The sequence below is a fragment of the Furipterus horrens genome, unplaced genomic scaffold (genome assembly GCF_987537825.1).
Source record: "Furipterus horrens unplaced genomic scaffold, mFurHor1.1.pri manual_scaffold_1, whole genome shotgun sequence".
Taxonomy (NCBI): domain Eukaryota; kingdom Metazoa; phylum Chordata; class Mammalia; order Chiroptera; family Furipteridae; genus Furipterus; species Furipterus horrens.
This window is the reverse complement of record NW_028327171.1, coordinates 11,251,382-11,269,674: the sequence shown is the minus strand read 5'-3', so window position 1 is coordinate 11,269,674 and position 18,293 is coordinate 11,251,382. Positions and strand designations below refer to the sequence as shown.

General features: G+C 51.2%; 1 protein-coding gene across 4 annotated transcripts in view; it reads right to left on the bottom strand.

Moving 5' to 3' along the window:
• Positions 1-1,576: 1,576 nt before the first annotated feature.
• The window catches only part of DIP2A (DIP2 acetate--CoA ligase A), a 104,049-nt gene continuing 87,332 nt past the window's right edge, over positions 1,577-18,293 (bottom strand). For all 4 annotated transcript variants that reach the window (XM_090272484.1, XM_090272492.1, XM_090272501.1 and 1 more), the window contains 12 exons: positions 14,170-14,291; positions 13,891-14,002; positions 12,692-12,801; positions 12,084-12,214; positions 11,121-11,289; positions 10,310-10,480; positions 7,965-8,026; positions 7,197-7,254; positions 4,991-5,065; positions 3,361-3,535; positions 2,561-2,684; positions 1,577-1,976 (listed from right to left, as the gene is read on the bottom strand). In XM_090272484.1, the coding sequence (XP_090128610.1) occupies positions 1,724-1,976; positions 2,561-2,684; positions 3,361-3,535; positions 4,991-5,065; positions 7,197-7,254; positions 7,965-8,026; positions 10,310-10,480; positions 11,121-11,289; positions 12,084-12,214; positions 12,692-12,801; positions 13,891-14,002; positions 14,170-14,291 (1,562 nt within the window). In that variant the 3' untranslated portion in view covers positions 1,577-1,723. The remainder of the gene's footprint in view (positions 1,977-2,560; positions 2,685-3,360; positions 3,536-4,990; positions 5,066-7,196; positions 7,255-7,964; positions 8,027-10,309; positions 10,481-11,120; positions 11,290-12,083; positions 12,215-12,691; positions 12,802-13,890; positions 14,003-14,169; positions 14,292-18,293) is intronic.

Sequence of the window (18,293 nt, the reverse complement as noted above, 5' to 3'; positions counted from 1 at the left end):
GAGGTAGGATTATAGATTTTCTTCTTCACACTTTAATGTGCTTTGTAGATTTTATGCTGTAAACATAAATGCTTGTATATTCAGAAAAAAGGAATGCATAATAAAATACATCCTATTAGGGGTAATTTTAAAAAACCTTTTCACACATTTCAGAATGCAGAATTACAAAGTCAATAACTTTTATTAACATAATGATATAAAAAAATTTAGTGTCATATACAGAATTCCCAGAGAGTAACTTTAAAACATTTTAATGTGCTTCTTAAAGTCTTAATTTACAAGACACCTTGTCTTACTTCCACTGACCTTTCAATACAAAAATTTTACAATATTTGCTACAAAACTACAACATTAAGATTGCGGTTAGGTAGTTCTTTCCCCTGCCGGCCATTCTGGGGAACATCCATTTTCTGTATGTGGAACAATAAATTATACAGATTATGTACATAATTACAATAGGTTACAATTCCAGTATGTTGCAACATACTAACTGCAGTCCACCACCCCAGGCAAACGCAGCTACAATGCACCTGCTATTAGTAGCCAAATAAGAGTAAGATGTGAGAGCTGGCCTAGTGAGACCTAGGTGGTGGACAATTTTAAATGGTAGAGAATTAATAACAGCTTTGTTAGGCACTGACTCAGGCTAATTCCAGAAAAACCTGGCTGTTTCTATGAAGCATGCATGATTCATAAACTTCCATCCTCAGTTCCCCCGAAACCAAACAACTTCATAACATACTCTTTATTAGCTATATAAAAATACTCTGTCTTAGATTTGAGCTTCACTTCAGATTCTTAGAAATTTCTAAAGGATTTTATATTCTCTTATTTAGGTTTCCTATAATATTAGATCATTCAGTTTAGTCATAACTGAATATGGTTTGGCCAAGTTTTATAGGCATACAACTCAAAACGTGAAAGCCGGGGCAAGGGTAGCCACGCCCACCTTCAATGTGGCCCTCGCCACGGCTCGACTGCACTGCAGACAGCACTGAGGACGTGGAAACCTCAGACGCCGTCACCAATGCTCTCAAATCTGTTGATTCAGAATGAAAATAATTCAGTACTCGTCCTTACATTGAGAAGAATTTGTGTTGTGATGTTTAAGTAAACAGAGAGGAAGCACCACGTGTGACTGGAGTGCCCGGTCTGAGCTCCGAGAGCAGGGGTCTGCGGGTGAGCGGGCAGGACTTGCTGCCCTTTCCGTCAGCCTTTTTGGGCTCGGCTCCTCCCTGTGGCACTGGGGCCTCAAATTCTTTCTAGCTTAAGTTCTATATATGAACTTGGCATCTGAAGTAGGAATAAATAATTGAATTTTTTAAATCAAGAACTCTATTGTTAGTCTTTAAAAGTGCAAACTTGCAATACAGTAGAGAACAGACTGCACACCTCACGGTGCCCATGCCAGGCCTTTCATTTCCTTTTCTAGTCACCCCGTCTGTTAAAATACTGGCATTTTTTGTTTTCGTAAATGTCCTTGAAGATTTAAAAATTTCTTCAAATAGTTCAGAAGTGTCTTCTCAAATAGGATTTGGGGAACTTTAAGATGCGTCTGTGTAAGTAGGGCAAGGGGCACCATATTCTGTGAAGACTGCAGTCCTCTGTCCTGGCGGCTACAGACACACTGTAGTGTCTTCACAGGTTCCAATACCTTCACTTGGTTCCACGGCCTGGAAGTCTGGGTCGCCCTGGTCAGAACCCTGGGGCTGGTGAGCAGTGCTCACATGTTGTAGGCGACATAGATTGGGTCCAGCTGATCAGCCAGGAAGCCGTCACGCAGGTGCATGCGTTGCTTCTCACCCCGAGAGTTGATGGGGATCACGCCTGGGTCGACAATGACCACCACACCCACGACGAGGTGATGCTCCTCTAGCACCACATTCGTCACCAGGGCCACCAGGTCCAGTGCATCTTGCTCCAGCCCGTCCAGCTCCACCACCACGACTAGCAGGTTGGTCCAGGTGAACACAGCACTGCAGGCAGGAGACAGACAGCATCAGCGGGAGCCAACAGAGACATGGGAAATGGTGCCAAACGGAGGAGCGTGACCCTTGCTCCAAATGGAAAGGCCAGGCTAAATGTGCTTTCTAGCAATATCCATCCTAGTTAAAATTCTTGCTAAAAATCAAGAGCATTCATTATTTAATGTTGAAAGGTGAACTTGTCCCAATGCAAGCTCCCCAATAAGTGAAGAGATTATAAGTCACAACGATTTAAATGAGAAAATTCACATTAAAAGCAGGAACACTTCAGGACAACAGTGGAGAGCTCAGGTTTTACCTGTACATCCAGGGACAGACTCTTGGTTTAAAACTGATTAGGCAAAGAGGAAAAACCAAGCAAAATCCAACAAAGGGCCACAAGGGGTCTCTGGTGCATCTTTCCTAGAGCAGATCTGGAGAGGCCCAGGGCCAGCTCCTGGAGAGGCAGGCTTTGCCAGAATGTGCCTGGTAGACAGGGTCCGCTGGAACCAGGCTGGCCAGCAAGATGGCCCGCAGTCCCTGACTAAGCCCCAGAGGAGAGGCTGGGCAGGACTCGCCCCCCTCTGGGCTCTTACCACTCTGCAATGCTCCTGTGTGCCCGGATCACGGACGTCTCGATGTCTATGGGGTGGTACCTCATGCCTCTCAGCTCCAGCGTTTCATCCAGAGACCCGACCACATACAGCGCGTCATGTCGCTCTGTGAAGGGCACAGTTCGCACACCTCAGAAAGGCACAGTGCAGTCTGGGCACCCTCCACGCGTGTGTGTCAGCCTGGGTCTGGGTCTCTGGGCCAAGGAGCTGGCTCTTCCAACATCACCTGACAACCAAGCCTCCCGCCAGGTGAGACACGCGGCGGGCCCCGATGAAGGTGCCATCTATCCCGATTCAGAAGTTACATCAATGTGTGAGTATATATTTAAAAACAATACTTACTATTTCTATAAATAAAACAGCACCTACAGGGCTACCAAAAGTTCTGACTTGATCTGGCCGACCTGCTAGGGCCCAAGACACTTGGCAACTTTGAGGGGTTGTGTGTGGGGAGGGCACCACACATGGCTGGTGAAATCTGCTGGTGGCCCTGCCTAGGGCTCTGCCTGGGGAAGACCCCACATCCTCAGCAGAGGCTGAGAGTCCAAAGAGAGTGAGGGACAGTTGACAAAAGGAAAAACAGTAATTTTCATAGAACACTGCTGCCAGAGCACATCTTTCACCCTACACCCAAAGATAGAAGCGGGGAGTATGCAGGAATCCTGGAGACGCTGCACGTGCCTGTGATCTCCTGAGCTGCAGTAGCAGACCCCGTGGGCTGTGGACAGACCCTCCCCCAACCCCACAACAGCACTGACACGGGCGTCACCATAATCCCTCACCTCCACTGGCATCGGTGAGCTCTGTTCTCCGAAGGAAGCCCAAGTAGCCAGTCCTTGCCCAAATGGTCTGGGTGTCTCCAAAGCTCAGCCGAGCACTGAAGTGGTCAGCATGAAGCGCCTCCTCCCCGTGGACTGTGTAGTAGCCTGTGGCATTGTGGGGGCTGCTAACCCAGATCTGCAGGGCCCAGAGGACAAGAACGAGCTGAGCACAGAGTCTATCATGAGATATCCATTTGCCAAGATAACTTAAGAAAATACCGCACAAAGGCAGGGGGGCTTTCAGTTTCTCTTATCCTGTGAACTGAGTTAAAATTATAGGCACAGAAAGCAAACAAGTAACATTTCTCTCTTTCACATGGAGCATTCCTCTCCGGGACTGCGATGTGAGTGACTTTACAGGGGTGACTGCACTCCTCACATCAAACTACTGCTGTCAATAAGGACAGGGAGTGATGTACACGTCCCCCAAGTGATAAAGCGAGGCTCCTGGAGCGGGCAAGCACTGCACCAGACATAACCTGCATACGTGTAAGTTTACACACATGCACACACACTTGGCTAGGGTGCTCACATGCTAGAAGTATCCAGTGTCTTGCCCCCTGGATGTCCTTTTAAATACAGGGCCCTTCCTGGGACCCCCAGTCAGCTCCCGAGACCAAGCACCGGGCTCTAGACATCCCCATAAGGAACCTGACAGGGCCTTCTGCTCCAAGAGGTGGGGCCCCAGCCTAACACAGACCCCTGGTGACCATTTTGGGGGGCACAATGTTGCCCTAACAGGGTTGGGTCCAAATGGTGTGGAGGCCCCACACCAACCCAATCCATCCCTGGGACTGGAACATCTTCCCATTGGAACACTGAGAGGCCCCCAGGAGGCCCCCAGGCTCACACACACCCTCGTCTCAGTTAGACTGAGACTGGGCTGTCTGTATGACTATCCCTGAGTGCCACCTACAAGGCACCTGGAAGCTAACCACACCAGAGACCACCAGGGTCCTTGTGCGCACCTGGTACCAGGACCCTGGTTCCATGGCATGTCCCTAGAGCCTGGAACAGGGAGCACAAGACTGTTCTCATCATAACAGGTCCAACTTGGGCACTCAGGCTGTGATCTGCACTCTCTCTGCCACCCCTGCCTACAGGTAGTAAGTCCCACTTGTCCCAAACTACTCTGGATGCATGTGTATAAGCAAAGGTGTATCAACACAATGATTCTGCACAGCCAGGGGATGTGTCACCAGGACTAGAGGACCCCTACCCGTAGCCTCATTGTCTGCGCTATGCCAGCCCCTCCCTCACGGCTATGGCTCCTGGCTCAGGGCAAGAACTGGGTTTTAATGGACAGCTGATTTCTCCATGCTGGGACCTCTTGGCACCTACAAAACTCCAGGTTTCCCTCTGTTGGTAGGGACCCAGGGTGGAGACTCATCCCAAGGGACCCCCAAATCCTACCCAGTTATAAGAACACAAATGAGCCTAGGGATGGGGAAGGGCAAAGAGCTTGGCAGGTTCCCAAAAGCATGTGTGACCCCCGAAGGGTTTAGAATTCATGATTCTGGGGCAGCAGGAAGAAGGGGACGAGCAGCTCCTGGGGTGCATGAGGCTCCAGAACACAACTCCCCAGCCTTACCTCTCCCAGGTGCGAGTCTCCCAGGGGCCCTTTGGTCTCAGTGTGCGCGATGATGACCTTCACTCCAGGGAGAATCTGGAAGGAGAGCCACACCCATGTCAAGACAACATGGGACTTCTGACTCAATGACATTAAAAACAAGCAGCCCTCAGAAACTGATCCAAACGACAAGATATGTATATGTGAGTGATCAGGAGGTTTAAAGCCAACAGAAATCTGAATTTGAACAGAAATAACAGACTTTAATAGATAAAAATATATGTGAATCTTAGTAAATTAACTCAGTTCTAAGAACAGACCCTATTTTGAATGTCGTTGAGGGGCACAGTCTACAGAAGCATCTTCTCTACCTGAAGTCTTTCAACAAGGCCACTGGAGGACCACCGACCTTTCATGAGAGCTCACAAGGACAGAGGGCCATCCAGCCCCACTGCTCAATTGTGCCCAGCCCAGGCATGCAAAGGCTCTGTCCATGGGCTTCATCAAGCCTCCCAGTTCTGGGCCGGGACTCTAATCGTGACTTGGGGTCAGTCCAACCACAGGACTCTATGTCGTCTCAGGTCAGATGGAGGCACCAGCTTTTACCCAGGAACCATGAAGAACATTTCAGGAGAGGGTGCCTCAGGTCAAGGGACCCCACCCATGCCCAGTCCTGGGGAGAGCTCGCTGGGCTGGGGTCAGACCACGTGGCTGCTCCAGGCATGGTCACCTGCTCTATGTCCTCAGTTTCTTCACATATAAAAAGGGAGGTGACAGTGAGGTCCTCTAGGAAGATGGGAAGGGACAAGGTGTCACAGGAAGGTCGTGAGTGCAAGCTGTTGCCCCCGGTCAGTGCCAGGCCCTCAAATCCTCCCACTATCATTGTGTCCTTGCCTCAGGCTACCCTGATCGATGCTGGAGCCTCTGACCTCTCTCTATGGGGCCCACCTGAACCCTGAAGCCAGAGCTCTTTCCAGAACACACATTCATCAGGCTCAAGTCATTGTAAGAGCAAAATGGAGGGGGAAAAACTCCAGAAGGGGCGGGGTGATTAAAACAATGATGGAATTGCTGTGATAAAATACAAAAAGGTAAAAAAGAACTGTTTTGAGACTTAATGACATAGGGAAAATATGCTAAGTTTACAAAAAGGATAACGCAAAGCGGCCGTCTGAGCATGCGCTCCAGCAACGTGCTCAGGAAGAGGAGGTTATTGTCTATATTCACCTCTCAGCTGGTCTCCTCCAAGTAACGTTCGAGACAGGCACATGGCAGATGTGCTTCCACGGCCTCGCACCTGCGTGTGAGTTCACTCCTTCACTCGCCCCTCCCTTCGCCCCCCAGCTCAGCTCCCGCTCGCAGGTCTCCCTCCCCAGGACCCTGGCCGGCCGAGCCCTCTGCCCTGGGCGCTGTGGCTGCTCCTCCTCTTCCCTAGCAGATGCACATGGGTTCCTCGCCAGGCACCTCCCCATCCCCCTAGAGGCAGCTGTGGCCACGGAGTGTGCGAGCAGTCACATGGCCCTCCAGGCTGCGTGGGTTGAGTTGTCTGTTCCGGGCCATGCCAGGCATGTGGCCTTGCCTGCTATCCTGCCGTCCCCTGGCCATGGCACAGGGCAGCTGCCAGGTCACACCAGCTTCATCACACAGCCTCATCAGGCCACATGGGCTCTCTTCCTTCCTTCACACCTCCCCTGGTTCTGAGGACACCTGTTCTCCTGGGTCTGTGTCTGCTGACCCCTCCCATGGTGCTCACAGTTTTAACCTGGGCACCCTCAGGTGTTCGCACCCCCCCCCCCGACCCCCCCCCCCACACACACACACACTTCTCAACCCCTGTATGCTCCTGGGGCCTCACCAAGCCTGGACTGGCTTCAATGGCAAATTGCAACATGGGTCTAGGACTTCACCTGCTGCCCAAGGCCCTGCTGGGGACACTTCTTGGCTGCCACCTGGGCCAGGGGCTGAATTGTATGGTTGTGCTGGCCCTTGCTCCTGGACTGTGTGAAGACATTGGGCCCTGACCTGAGGGGCCCTGCAGCCTCGAGCCCAGCAGTGGAAGTTTCCTCCGCATTTCTGCACCTGAAGTCCTCCTGTCTTGGCTTTGCGCTCACATGTGTACTTAAGATTGAACCTAGTCCTTGTGTGTGTCTGCAGTGAGGAGGAGGCCTCTTAGGTCAGCCCAGCCCAACCACAGCCTTCTGTTCATCAGAACTGCAGCTTCTACTACCTTTCCAGATTCCGTCAACGGCAGACTGTGAGGAGAACCCCGTTCTACCAAACGTACCCTAAAAATTAACAAGGGAAAAATTTCAGAATAAAATTCACTACACAGGTGATCATCTCTAAACAGGTGACTCATATAATAATCAGAAATTATCACTGTGACAGTCTGTTGACAACAGCCAAGACTTTAGCCTTTCATATGACCTTGTTGTGACCTTGGAGTGGTGACTTCAAGCGCCACAGGAGACATGCCCTCTACCTGCCTGGCTCACATGGCACAGCTCAGGGCAGGAGCTTATTCTAGGTTGCTCTTGGGCTGTCCGTGACCAGCGGCCCATTCACAATGAGCTCTACCACTGTCTACCTTGAGCTGCGGCGTGGCCACATCTGAGAGCCCAGGCCTGGAAGCTGGGAGAGACCTGGACCTGCAGGCACACACTGTGGCCCCAGCACATATTTCCCGATGTAAAAACTAAGTCCTACCTTGAAATGGTATTGTGTAAATAAAATCCTTGCTTTTTAGTTGGTTTACTTGTCCTCAACCTGATAAAAAGCTGAATGTCTAATGTCCGGTCACTCCTATCGCCTTTCTGGTCATGGAAATGACAGATAAAGGGACAATGACTGAGCCTCGAGGACACAGGGATCCAGAGGGAGACCCAGGCTCCTCCAGTACCGCATGGCCGGCCATCTGCTAGCGTCCAGGTGCCAGGAGGTGCCGTCAGGGCACACCCAGGTGCACCCCTTCACCAGTGGCGTTGACGGCAGTTACCTGTCATGGCGCAGCGCCCTCATGTCCACGTAGACGGTTGTGGGGTCTGGGCCGGCCGTGCCCTGGAAGGAGAACATCACGTCTACATCTACGTGGCACAGCTGCCTACCAGCTCCCCCCCGCCGCCGGGAAGGCAGCGGCTCTGCCCCGGCGGTGAGTCTGCCCAGGGACACGGGTGCCTTCCAGCCATAACATCTACGTGGCTTCACAGCACCGGGTGAGAACCAGTGACACTGACTGAACAGGCCAGACTGTACAGCTGTACATTCCAGCCCTAACGGCTGGTCTCTACGTGACGGTGAAGCCACCACCGCAGGGTGTGGGGGCGGTTCATTTCCGCCTAGCCGCTGGTCAGGCCTCTCTCCAGCCACCCTCACTCTGCTGGGGGCTGAGCGCAGCGGAGGCTCAGTCCGGGTCAGCGGAGTGATGCCCTTAGCCTCCTCGCCTCTGACACCCGGACCCTGAGTGAAGTGTGCTAGGTTCCGTTTTATTAGATAAGGAACATCAAGTTAAATGGACACTCTGCTCAAATTAGCCTATGAAGATCCCAGAGAATGTAATAAAAACTTCTTCACTGAGACTCAACAGTCCTTTCTTCCAGAGGCGATGCTATGAATGTTAAATTCTTTTGAAAACAGTTTAGCTTTTAACTTTGATTACAAATGATCTTTTACAATATGTAAAATGATATCTACTATGAGCAAAATGAGACAACAAAAGAAACATGTATTTGTCTGGAGTTGAGCAGAAGGCCACATGAACTCACAGGGAAACACAGAAGCACCTCAAGGTCAAGGTCAAGGTCGTACCTGCTCAGCCAGCTTTCCCAGCCTGTTGGGCTGACAGAGGCAAAGGAGGCCAGCAGAGTGAGACAGGAGGAGACAGCACAGGAGACAAACAGAAAGCAACAGGCCATGTGAGAAACACACGGTAAGGGACAGCAAAAAGCGTCACTGCATCTCAAAAGGGCAAATGTGAATATCCCGTTAAGACTTCTGCACTCACACAGGGCATCCCACACGCCAACAAACAGAGGAGACAACCTATAGCTGCTGACGACAACACCGACGGCCTGATGCTCAGTCCTACTTTCTATAGCAGGAAGAGCGTGGGGAGGGCACCCCAGCCCGCCACCTCTGCCACAGCGCAAGGGTCTGAGGCTTGGAGTGGTCAGCACTGCCTTTTCACGGCTGAGAGGACATCAGCATAAACGCTGGGGACAAGGACGATGGTCCACGGCTGGCCCAGGACAGGAGTGCTCTGGGATAAGGGCCAAGCCAAACCAAGACTCTGGAAACAAGACACAGCCCCACACCAAGGCCCTGCTCTGGCCCCAGTGCTGCCTTTTCCTCTAGAACATCTTGTCTATGGGAGTAAGCAGGCAGGCTGAACACTCGGGATGTCTTCAGAAAGACATGAAATTGAGATAGCAGTACAAAATCTGGAAAATGACCAGTCACCTGAGAAGCAGTGGACAGCTCTGCAGTTAGCTGTTCAATCTCTGCAACTTCACATTTCCTTAAGTCCAGTAAAATATCTTAATGTCTCAAATATGAATTAAGGGCTATACAAATTATGACATTAATTAACGTTCCAATTTAAAATTGCCAGAAGTCTTAACACTAAAAAATTAACCGCAGCCCTGGCTGGTGTGGCTCAGTGGATTAAGTGCTAGCGAGCCAAAAGGTCGCCAGTTCAATGCCCACTCAGGGCACATGCCTGGGTTGCGGACCAGGTCCCCACTTGGGAGCATGCAAGAGGCAACCAATCAATGTAACCCGCACATCGATGTTTCTCTCCCTTTCTCCCTCCCTTACCCTCTCTCTGAAAATAAATAAAATCTTTAAAAACTTTTCACTGCATGTTGTAGCCAACTTAGATTCTTCCACGTAAGAAATAGTCACTGTTCAAAAACAACTTGTTTTTTCCAAACCAGCCTTGTTCATGAAGAGAACAGAATACAGTCAAACCTCAGTTCTTGAATGTCTTGATCCTCACACAATTTGGTTCTTGACCAAGTTGTTCACAGAAAAAATGTCTCACAGTCTCTACCCGACAACCCTTTCATGTTGATACCTGTATGATCAATCACGTGTCTCTCAGGTGAGAAAGGAGATTCAGTATTTGAACAAACAGCCTCTCAAACAGTTTTCCAGAACGAATTAAATTCAAGAACCAAGGTTCCACTATATCTTTTAAAAGAACCTTTGTAGCTCTCCAAGAAAAACTACTTGGAAATGAAACATCAAAGGCTCAGAGGATGAGAAATGGACGTGGCCGGCACAACAACAAAGAGCAACGATTCAAAAACTATCCACCTAGGGTGCCCAGCTCAGCCGCCTTACCTGGAGGCAGATGGCCACATTGACCCTGCACCCAAACGTGGTGCTCACGGCGCGTGCGGGCAGGCCCAGGTCCTTGAACAGCTTGGAGAAGGACTGCGTCAGCGCGATTCGGGGTCGCTCCTCAGCAACCACCATGCATGTGCGCACACACGACAGGTTCACCCCCTTCATCTGCGGGGGGAGCAGGGGGAGACCAGACCCTGAGCACTGTTTCAAGAAGCTTCTAATGGGACTCATGTGTGACCTGAACATGTACCCTGCCTGTTCTGCCTTGGTCTCGGCCTACAGAACTCTAAGCATGGAAGTGCTAGAGGGTACCTGTTTGCTCCACATCCACACCAGCCCTCTTGGCTGTAGCTACACAGGGCTCTCCCAGCTCCTGCGCCAGGTCCTCAGGGACCCTGAGGCCTCCAATAGGCACCCAGAGCTAGTGTCAGACCTGCTCCCTCCTCATGCTCCCCCACGCCCCCAACAATGTACCTGTCCCAAGCCAGTCCCACACCCCTGCCCACCCCACACACTCGTCTCCTGCCACGTGGGTGTGCAGATGAAGGGGGCAACTACCCTCCACAGAGGTGTGGTCGGGGGTGGGTGAGGAGCTCCCAGCAGGGTGGGCACTGGGAAGAAGCAACACAGAGCCTGTGTGGCTCAGTGCCTGGTAAGAGTTTCCTCCGTTTCCACAACTGCTTGGAGCTGTGTTGGGAGTTTTTTTTTTTAGGTTCCAGTGGCCCAATTTAGAGCCAATCAAGAACCCCAAGTTTCGTCACGTCCTGAGGAGAGACGCAGGACAGCAGGGCACAGACGCACTCACCCTGAGGACACCGGTCTGCGCACCCAGGCCCTTGGTGCACATCTCCATGACTGAGTAGGAACAGAAGGTGACGCGGGCCTTGTACTGGCTCACGGCTGACAGCCACAGGGACACGTTGCTTTCCAGCTCCAGCGGGGGCACCAGCACGGACTGGTGTCCGGAGTAGACGCTGTGGGACCATGGACAGTCAAGTCAGCGGCAGCCGCTCGTCCAGGTGCCCTGCCTGCCTGCGCCCTATATGCGCCTGGGGCGGCACCTTTTTCCTTTTTCAAGGACAGAACAGGGGCACTGTTCTCCCCAATGTCCGGTGGGAGTTTCTGTGGGAAACACGCTGTGGGGCACGGGGACAGTGCTCAGGGGGTCCTGGTTTCCCCCTAGCACTTCATAAGGATCCAGAGTCACAGTTAGGGACAGGGTCTGCTGGCTGGGGACTCAGTGTTCTAATTCTAAAGACCTGTCGCTAGTAGTCTCTTCCCAATTACTAGTAATGGACAATGTTTGCATTTAACAAATGTATTTTTACTTTTTTACTCAATTTCAGACCCAGACTCAAACCCACCCCACCTCCACAAAACCCCCTACATGTGTGTCTTTGATTTTCTGGCACCAAAAACGCATCTTAGAATGTTCAAGTCCTAAAGCGCTACACGTAATTCCAACTGAGCAGGCGGGTACAGCAGGAGCACCTGCACACTCACACGCACGCGCCTTGCACTCCTGCCTGCACTCAGCTGCACGCTACCTGCTGCCTCACTGGAACGCTTCCCCGGCCTGCACCTGCACACTCCCCATACACTTTCCTGCATTAACCCGCACACCCACCCGTAGTCTTTACCTCCACTCACTGGCACACTTACCCATACGCTCTGCCTGTACACTCACCTACAATCTTTATCTCCTTTCACCTCACCCGTACACTCACCTGCATACTCTCTACCTCCATTCACCCATCTGCACACTCACCTGCACAGACACCACAGGGCGAAGCCGAGGCCACAGTAGGGGTCAAGGCAGATGGCGATCTGTCTCGAGGGGTACAGCTCACACTGCAGCTTTATGGAGCGGCACAAGGCACTTGTAGCTGCATGTGACATCTTAGGGGGTGAAATATAAGGTCTGTTCAGTGAGGTGCAGCGAGAGAGGGATTAACAACAGTGCCCTCTGCCTGCAACACATTTACTTCCTTAAAGGACGGTGGGTTCCCAATCCCACATAAAGCAGATAATGCCCAGGAAATGGCATGTCAGAATTCTTCTACATGAGATTTCAGGATGATAAAAAATTTGAATGACGTGCTTAGCTCCTGGTAAGGAGATGGACTCATCAAAGCCATGTGCTCCTTGAGACCAGTCAGCCCAAAATCCAAAAGTTCAGATATTACCACAAAACATCAAAATATGCATCACTCTCAGGCTAACCCAACTATGGAGTTCACTGGTATTGAACACAAACTTTAAGGAACACTGTGGCTTCAGGCTCTGGGTGAGAGGAAAGGCCTGCACACACCTGGACCCAACACCCTTTGTACTCACTGCCATGTCAGGTGCAGGAGCTGTGATCAAAGGACCCACCTTCACGCCCGCTAAGATCCCTGTGGTCGACACACTGAAGTCCAGGTATGCCAGCACATCCGGGGAGGGAGGCCTGAACACATTTGCCACCTTCTTTTTTGGTATGTCATCTGTTAACGGGAGACACCTGTTAACACTACTCAGGCTCTCACAAGGAGAGGTGGGTCCTGGCGAGGATGCTCAGAACAGAGGCTGGGCTATGGGAACCGGGCTCTGTATGTGAGTGGGGAGGCTTATTTCAACCCTCAAGGAAACACCGCATGGTGTGGACCCACCATGACAGTGCCAGTGTGGGAGAGGGCCAGGGCAAGGTGCACGTGGAGGGGGGGAAATGGGCCAGGAGGGCTGCAGGGGAGTCCTCTGGTCACCAGCACGAATGTCCGAGAAGTGCACAGGTCACAGAACCTGAGGCTAGCCAGGATCAACAAGAACTCTGGTCAGTGACAGAGCCATGGACATGCTTCCATGCCTGTTGGTGGGTGTCAGGCAGGTGGCCATAAACAACACAGTCCCCGACCTCCTCTCATAGTGGTGTCCTGGGAGCGCAAGAGCAGACAAACATGACCGAATGAAAAGGACTCCTGTCTGCCCGTTGCTTTGGCACCCATATGGCTGCACACCTTAAGTCACGAAAGGAGCCTGTGCGGTGCTGCTCATTCGGGGTGTCTTGATGAGGTACGGGGGAGAAACTCTCAGCCCTAGGCGGACCTGACCATGAGGCAGAGGGAGGGGGTTTTTCAGACCTTCTCGGTTGTCCCATAAGCATTTCATGGGATGGGGCAGCAGCCACCAATGACAAGAACGAGGAACAGTGTACATGCGTGCGTGCATGTGCAGTGCGGGACTGTCCGTGTCCCCACAACTGCCAACCACTGCACAGGCATGACAGGCAGCGGCGGGAGCTGTGGGCCACAGGCACTCAAGCCTCGGGCAAGGATCTTCACTCCCCACTGGTGGTAGACACCCTGCCGCAAGTGACGTGTACCGAACTTCATGCCTCCTCCCATCCTATGCGCCCAGTTCTAGCGGGTGCGAACAGGCTGCTGGGAACGAGCTGTCAGGCTCATGTTAGCAGCCTCCTCACCATTTACTTCAGCTTATTCTGGGCAACAATAACGCAACCCCTACAACAACAGAAGGAAAGAGGACTCGTCCTGGTGGGGACCCGCACGCACACCAATGGCGCTGAGGACACACACCTGTATCTAGAATGGTGGGCCAGGTCCTGACATCCACAGTGGCCGCTGCTTCCTTGGACTTCAGCAGCCGCATGATGGCCTGCGTGGTGAGGACGCATGCAGACTTGCTGACCTGAAGAGCACAGGGATCAAAGGCACAGGTGAGGCACGGGGCCTGGGAGCAAACTCCTGCACGGAGCCCTGGAGAGAGAGCCAGGCGCCAGAAGAGAAGACCCTTGGTTCGATTAGCACACAGGCCCCCAATCCAGTCTGCCCTGTGGGGCCACAGCGCGCACTTACCTCCACAATCATCTTGACGGTGGGAAGTGTGGTGGCGAGGTTCTGGGGGTGCGGGGGCCGCACAGTGACAGGCACACAGCCGCAGTACAGGCAGCCGTAGAAGGCAGCGATGAGGTCCACCCCTGGGAGACACACGGTCAGAGGGTCAGCATGGGGGCTGAGCATAGCTCACCGTGCCTAGTGTCATACAACGATGAAAAAGACACAGGGACACAATCTGCTTTTCCTGGTAAAGCTGCTACTACCCCATATAGTGAGACATTTACCAAACACAACGCCGTGACGGAGGGGCAGAAGCCCTCTCCTCTGTGGGCAGACTTCCCACAGACCCTGGAGGCCAGGAAGAGGCGTGGGTGCAGCCGGGGTCTAGCAGAACAGCTAGCTCTGACCACCATCCCTGTGCACGAGGCGATACAGGGTGCGTGAGCAAGGACAGCAAGGAAACCTCTGAAGGCCAAGCCGTCCATGACAGGGGACACGAGAACATGGGAATGGGAGCGCGCACGCAGAGGACCTTTACCTGCTCGCCCCACTTCTGCAGGGAGGGCCACACCCCTGGGGACAAGCCAGGACGTCCCTGCCTAGCTCTCAACCACACGATGCACCGCAGGACCACCACCCTGGTCCTTCACCTTCTCTGTATGTTTAGAATTCCCCATAATTAACATTTGAGGGGAACTGTATCACTCAAAATCCATTTTCTCTTCTTCAACTCAGTACGACTTGAGAACACCTATGCCCTCACGGCCTGGAGGCCTTGCTAGATGCTGCCCACAAATCAGGCAAGACCCCACCTGGCATCCTCAGGCTTCAAGACATCAAAGTCTCAGGCTGTTTTAATTCCAGAGTCAAGAAAAATAGACCACGTTTATCTCAGTCCATGGGTTTCACCAGATTATAAGTCCCAAGGCTCCACCAGCTACCTAGGAACGTGACCACTCAGGCCAGGGGCAGCTCAGTATGGTAATTAGCAGGCGCCTGAGCCCAGGATGCGCTCTTGTCCTTCCAAGCTCTTGGCACGTGCCAGTGTGGACCTCGAGGGGGCAGGAGAGACTGCACCTGCCAGCTATGTGCCCGCCTCCGCTCAGCTAGTGAGTGATGCCCGCCTTACACCGAGGTGCTCCGGAAGTGCCTTGGAACCCAGGGAGTTACAATCACCCTGGAGAAAAATAACCTCCCATTCGAGGGACTGGGAAGAATACAAGCAACTGTAATGCCAGTGGAAGTTTTGGAGTATCTGCATCAAGAAACACACCAGGCTCTTAGGGCAGAACATGGGTGGATGGTCACATGCACGTTTACACTCCATGGCAACCTCCCAAGGATAATTCCCACCAGCTCCCACCAGTGGCAAGAGCCCCACCACATAAGCTGAAAAGAGGTGGTCACTGCTAGAACCTGAACAAGTGGCCTAGCAGTCAGGGAAGAATGATGTCTGCCCAGAGCAGACACACGAGAGTCGCCATGGAGAAGATCCGAGACTTGCAAGAGATTCACCATGTGAGTCAGAGGAGTTCCAAAAGCAAAAAAAGAGGGAAAAGACAGTAATGAAAACAACATTTTCCTGAGAGAAAACGGAAGTCTGAAGCTTAAATGGGCAACAAAGTGAGAAATGACTGACACTTGGGCACATCCCAGCAAAATACCTAACTCTGAGGTGAAAAGGAAAACCTACAAGCTTGTAGGCAAAACAAAAACAAACTTATAAAGGGGACACGGTGATGCTCCAGGAACTACAAAACCAGAAACCAACCCCCTGGTTTCTGCTCCAGCTAAGACCCAGTCCCCAGGAGAGAGAAATCTATGCTGAGTGTGTCACCCACGTGCCAGGCCTGGGAGAAGACAGCCTGCTGAGAGCCAACAGCAAACTCACAGAGCTGAAACCCCGAGAGCGGGAGGGGGAGGGAGGGCCAACCCAACCTGATGGGTGAGGATGAACGTCTGGGGTCTGCATGTAAGCAAAAGTCTGATGAGAACCAAGTGCCCTCAGCAAAGTGGAAAGTGAGGAACAGGAAGGAGGGAAAGGGACAAGGGAAAATTTCTGGAAGTCTCAGAGATTGGGGAGGGAGCAGAAAGAACAGGGAGCACCCAGTCGGGGGCCCGATTGTTCTTCATGGGGGGATCCATTGGCATCTTGTTTCCAAAATTGTGGGTTGGATCAGAGAGCAGAGGGAGGAAAGGAAGCCATCCATCCATTCACTGGTGAGAGTGTAAGATCAGCAATTCACCCCAACAGTAGGCAGGCCTACCCACCCCACAGAAAAGACACTGCAAGGAAAGGAAGACACACAGAGGGTATAGCAATAAGTGACAAAAAGAAGAGAAAGGGACAGGAGGCAGTAAGACTGGGGAGGGGACAGTCATTAGACCTCAGAAAGCTGGCCACCACATGAGGTCCCGTCCCCAGAAAGTTATGTAAAGAGCAGATAAAAACTGTACTCATCTATTTTAAAATGTGCTAAAATACACTAAGAACATGATACAAGACATAAAAGGACAGAAATCAGAATCAGAAAAAATCAGAAATGAGGAAAGAACTATATATTATAAAAAAAATCATTGCAAAAAATGAAGACAAAAGGAGCACAGGAGCGAAGATAACAGACAAAGCCTCAGTAACAGAGGACGGGAGAGGACTGTTAAAACTCAAAGAATTTAGTAAGAGACAGAAACATCCCAATGGAAAATGACAACTACTGAAGACGAAGATCTAACCCACGAACAGAGGAGGAGGACAGGAAGAACACCAAAGCACGGGAAGAGAAGAGAAAAAAACGTGCTTCTAGAAAAGCTCCCTGAAATTAAAAAATAAAACTTAAAGCTGCCTATTTAAAAATACTTTCCTTATACATGAGAATATTAACCCATAATAACTGATATCAGGACTACACCCTGGATTGAAGAGAAGGGAAGAAATCCCCTTTAGGGACCTCGGCAAAAACAGCGAGCAACTCCCAAGGGAAAGAAAATCAGGTTGTCATCAGACGTGCGGACGCTTACGCCGGGAGAAAGAGGAGCGACAGCCGTAAGGTGCTCAGGGAAAGGAGACCCGAGGCCGCGTCTGTTCTGGGAGCACCAGCACCAGGCTCCGTGGGGAAAATGGCTGATCCCGGCTCTGGGCCGGACAAGTACAGGATGGGTCTGGCACCCCCAGAAGAGGCTCCTACTGGCCAAAGATGAGGCAATCTGAGCTTGAATAAAGAAAATAATTGGCAAGGACTGAAACCCCAAACTATGCTTAAACTCATGAGTTCATAATGATTGGTCACCTCTGGAGTATGTTAGGAAACAAAATTCAGTTTATTAAAAACTGTTATTAGAAAAGAACACTTCTGCCTTTCATGTATGACCTCTACCACTGGGTGGCCAAACACTAGATGAGGGAAAGTGTCTTGTTTATTAGTTTTATGGCTAAAAAACAAATAGAATCTCACTGTTTCGTGACCCCTAATGAATTTAGAACGCAGAACACTGAGCGCCAATGCCTGCTAACACCACAAAAGGAGACAGTCCAACATGTGGTTTCTGATGGAACAGCTTGATACCACTTACAGTCTTGGCAAGGGACTGGAACCTGCATCTGATCTGGCGTCTGCCAATCTGTAGGGAATACAGCACCCAGGGAGCGTGCTGACTTGCAAGGTCATGCTGGGTCTTTAGGAGATAAATTGTAAGGATGGAGGGAAAGAGGATAGATTAAGAGACTTAAAAAATATATCAAATTCAAGAAAAATCAGCAGACTAAAGTATGTTTAGGAATTAAACTATAAAGAAATAAAAGAAATGATGACCCCAGGAGTCAAGACAGAGGCTACTTTTAGTAGAATGGAGGAGGCTAGGGTGGGGACAGGAAGGCAAAGGGGCTTCTGGGTACCTGGCAAAGATCTATTTCTTGACCTGGCTGGTGGTGCCAAGGGCGCTTGCTTTCTAATAATAAAATGCAGGTGAGAGACAGGGAAAGAAGAGCTGGATGAAAAGGCAAGAGGATAATAAAGGCTACACTACTAAGAATCTGAGTCTAATTACAATCAGATTACAGTTATCTACAAGAGGGTAGAGAGGTGTCAAGGAGCTGACTGTAACTACAAGACCCACTGTGAAGTCTCAGAAGCCGGACTGCTGTG